We start from the raw sequence: 3,537 nt of genomic DNA, 5'->3' as shown, positions 1-3,537 counted from the left end.
TGGTGCCCTCTCCCATGGCTGATGATAGTCAAGATCAACTGCGCACATGTTCAGCAATTGGTAGCGACGTCACTGTTATTATGTCATCACACTAAAGTTATTATAATCGTGGCGATCTAAACTACATTCGACAAAATCCTGGTTAGTGCTTGGAATTTTTGGTTCAATCATAAGTCTTCTACTCCCATGCCCCAGTGTTGCATGATGTCGCATTAGTAGTTTCTGGGTCCTCATTGGCCCCAGATCCTACATTTCTGTGGATCTTTCTGTGGATCTCTCTGCGCTGCCTCTTACACTTAAACTACTATGAGGATTCAGCTCATGAATTCAATCACACCGACTCGATGAGGTCCAGAAACCTTGTAATTAAGTTGTGTAACTACCAGAAAAATGCATAAGAGAGAGGAGGAGATTCTAACCACACTAATTGATTGAACAAAACCTGTATTTTATTCAGCACTGTTCATTTGTTGTTTTAGTGGTTGTGGCAAAAGCATTTTGAAGCATAAGGTCGGTTTTGTCTCCTAGCAAATACAATTTTTTTAATTTTTGTTAAGTCCCTGCTCCCGAGTTTTTTTAGCAGAGAAAGCAAGTGAATGCAACTGAAAGCAAATGTGCTTTCACTCTCATCCCACTTTTGGAGTGAAAGTATGCTATATTTGCATCTACTTTCACTTGTTTTCCTCCTTTTAAAAAACTCGGGAGCACAAACATGAGTGAAAATTACATAATTTTACTTCCTTTTCACTTGATTTCCTCCCTAATTATAACCGCGCAAGAAACTGAGATAAATTTAACCGTGGAAATGGTCATTTTAGCTAAATTCAACAGGTTTCATTTTCAGCTAATTTTCCATTTAGCAGTGGAAAATGGAAATTGTTCATAGCTATTCACTTGGACAGTTTTATAAGTTTATAGTACTGTTACAACTTTACCTCAAGATAACAGATTTAGAGTTTCCGTACTATTTCGTTGATTGCATATACTGTTAAGACTTGGCTTAAATAAGCTTGAGTAAAAAAATTCAAGATTATTTTATTTAAGTTTCTTACAGAGAGTCCATCAAGAAAAGATCTTCGTCTGTTAATAAGAAAAAATCTTCGATGTCCTCCACCGGACTATCGATACAAGTACTCGTATTCTTCACCGAACCATTCTCTGACGATGACGAGGGCGAGAGCGAGAGCGATGATTCAGACTGTGAAGTCGATTTGTTGCAATTCGCATTTGATTTTTCGCTCAAATTCGGTCTGAGCAGATTCGGAAAATTAACCTTAGCACGCGAGCCCCGAATCTTGAAAGCCGCTTTGTCATAAGCCAATGCAGCATCCTCCGGCGTGTCATACGTCCCCAGCCATATCCTCGCCCCGCGCTTGGCTGGATTTCTTATTTCCGACGCAAATTTCCCCCACGGACGTCGCCTAACGCCTCGGTACCGCTTCCACTCGGGCTGCTTCTTAGCCGAAGCAGCCTCAACCTCTTGCTTCGTCTCCTCGGTCCTCAACATGTCAATCCATTCAGACGTATAGTCCTCGCTGCCTCCAGATTCCGCGCCACTGTCAGTACTCCCGAAACTAAAATTTCGTTCGTACACCGAATTATCGCTTAAATTCCTCGAACCGAAGTCGACAGCATCTTCTAACAGATGCTGTCGAATCGATTCGAGTACCGCGAAATCCGAATCAGAGAGGATTTGTGAACACATCTTTATCCTCCTTGAAAAATTTGTAGAGTGTAAGAGATTGTGATTAGAAACTAGAAACAGTTTAGGGGGTACTTATATGGCCACAAGAACGTCACATTCGATTATTAAATTAATAATGAGTGCCGAAGAATTATTAGCTTCAATCACATGCTAGACTGCTTTGACTGGAGGCCCAACACTATTACCACGTTTATAGTTGTTTATTAATAGTAGTACAGTGTGAGCAAAGTGAAACATTCCATCATCATTTGTAGCGGACATTCTCACATTGTTTATCAGAAAAAGCAATTTACCTAAAAGTTTCGTGCAATTTGTCACCTATTTTTAAGATATCTTATTCTGCTTTTGGGCAATTCTTTTTCATCTATTATTTGTCTGCTATCTTATTAATTAAATAATGTTAGAGGTGGAAGTCACTCCCGCATGATGTTAGGATTAATTCATGAGAACAATCTCTGTTGGATGGGTGTCAATCCAAGTCCTATATCAGAGACATAAAAAAAAGAAATTCTTGAATGTAAGCACAACTCTATTAGTATAACGTTTTTTGGAAGGAGGACGAAACAAATCCGTGCGAGTTTGGCCAGAGCCCAGAACGGACAATATCATATTAATACGGATTTACGGGTGTTGCGCGGCCTAACAATTGATATCTATGCCAGGTTAGGAAGTTGATCCTCGGGCTACGGACAGCGGTTGTGTGATGTGGGAGAGATTTAGAACTACAATTTGAGGTCTTAGACGGCTTGTGCTGAAAATCTTCCCGACGAAGGTGGTCGTGTCCCGTAAGATGAGGAATCGATGACGAGCGGCGCTATAAGATCGGTGGTTTTTGGATTGATTGAAGATTGTTGAGTTGGTGTCATCAGAAAGATAAATAGATTTGTCTTGAATTCTTGAAAATAAATAGCTGAACAACTCCATTAGTACTAGGTCTTTTAGGAGGAGCCCAAAAACAAATATGTGCGGGTTTGACCACAACCAGAGTGGAAATATCATACTAATGCGGAGTTAATGAGTATTATACGCCCAACATGAGACTATGCAAGCAAATATCTTGAGGTAATCAAGAAGACAGTATATTGCCCCTCGCCAGACTTATCTATCCTAAATTATTACTGTGTTCTATATTTAATATTTATAGAAATAAGCATATATTTCCACAAAAAATAAGTATTTAGATATTTTTCTTAGGAATAAGTTAAATCATTTTAGAAGAAATCATTTTTTGCATATTCGCCAGGTGAAAGTTATATATATGTTGGTTTAGGTTAAAAATACGTTGAAATTAAGAAAACTATAGTTTCCACCAAATGTAGTATCATTTATCTATCTGATCTGATCCTTATAACAATAATAGCGCGCTAGAACCGAAAATAGCAAGTTCATAATGATTCTTTTTCTTTTCCTAAGAGTATCTCCAACGGCGTTGGCTATAATCGTTGGCTAAATGAGACCTGTAAAACATTATGTAAAATTTGCTGAACCTGTAAGACATTTTGCTTCAATGGTATTGGCTATATTGGTTGGCTATAATTTAAAAATAGTATGTTATTAATATTTTAGATTGTTAAAATAGAATATATGAGTTCAATATGGTAATAAATGATGTGCAATCAACCTACAGATTTCTTACGGACCTGTAGAGGTTCGACAAATTTAGCCATCCATAGGAGGTTGGCTAAAATAATAGACAACAGCTCCATATGGTTGGAGTATGTGTTTTTCGAGCTGTTGGCTAAATTTTTTTATTTTTGGTATGCCAACTCACTTTTTAGCTAATGGTTTTCAATGGTTGAAGATGCTCTAAGAGTACTTTATAAGGTGTCCTA

The 3,537-nt window shown here is 38.0% G+C and overlaps 1 protein-coding gene across 1 annotated transcript; it reads right to left on the bottom strand.

Annotated features, from left to right (window-relative positions):
• Positions 1–1,015: 1,015 nt before the first annotated feature.
• Positions 1,016–1,763, bottom strand: LOC108202034 (ethylene-responsive transcription factor 2). The gene has a single exon (XM_017370400.2). The coding sequence runs from the start codon at positions 1,703–1,705 to the stop codon at positions 1,049–1,051; it is 657 nt and encodes a 218-aa protein (XP_017225889.1). The 5' UTR covers positions 1,706–1,763; the 3' UTR covers positions 1,016–1,048.
• Positions 1,764–3,537: the final 1,774 nt, after the last annotated feature.

This window comes from Daucus carota, chromosome 9, assembly GCF_001625215.2.
Source record: "Daucus carota subsp. sativus chromosome 9, DH1 v3.0, whole genome shotgun sequence".
In the NCBI taxonomy this organism is placed as follows: domain Eukaryota; kingdom Viridiplantae; phylum Streptophyta; class Magnoliopsida; order Apiales; family Apiaceae; genus Daucus; species Daucus carota.
The sequence above is the reverse complement of the archived record's forward strand: the minus strand, read 5'-3'. Positions and strand labels throughout refer to the sequence as shown.

Bases quoted from the DNA above. Each gene is read 5' to 3' on its own strand.
- LOC108202034 (XM_017370400.2), bottom strand. From the start codon at position 1,705: ATGTGTTCACAAATCCTCTCTGATTCGGATTTCGCGGTACTCGAATCG.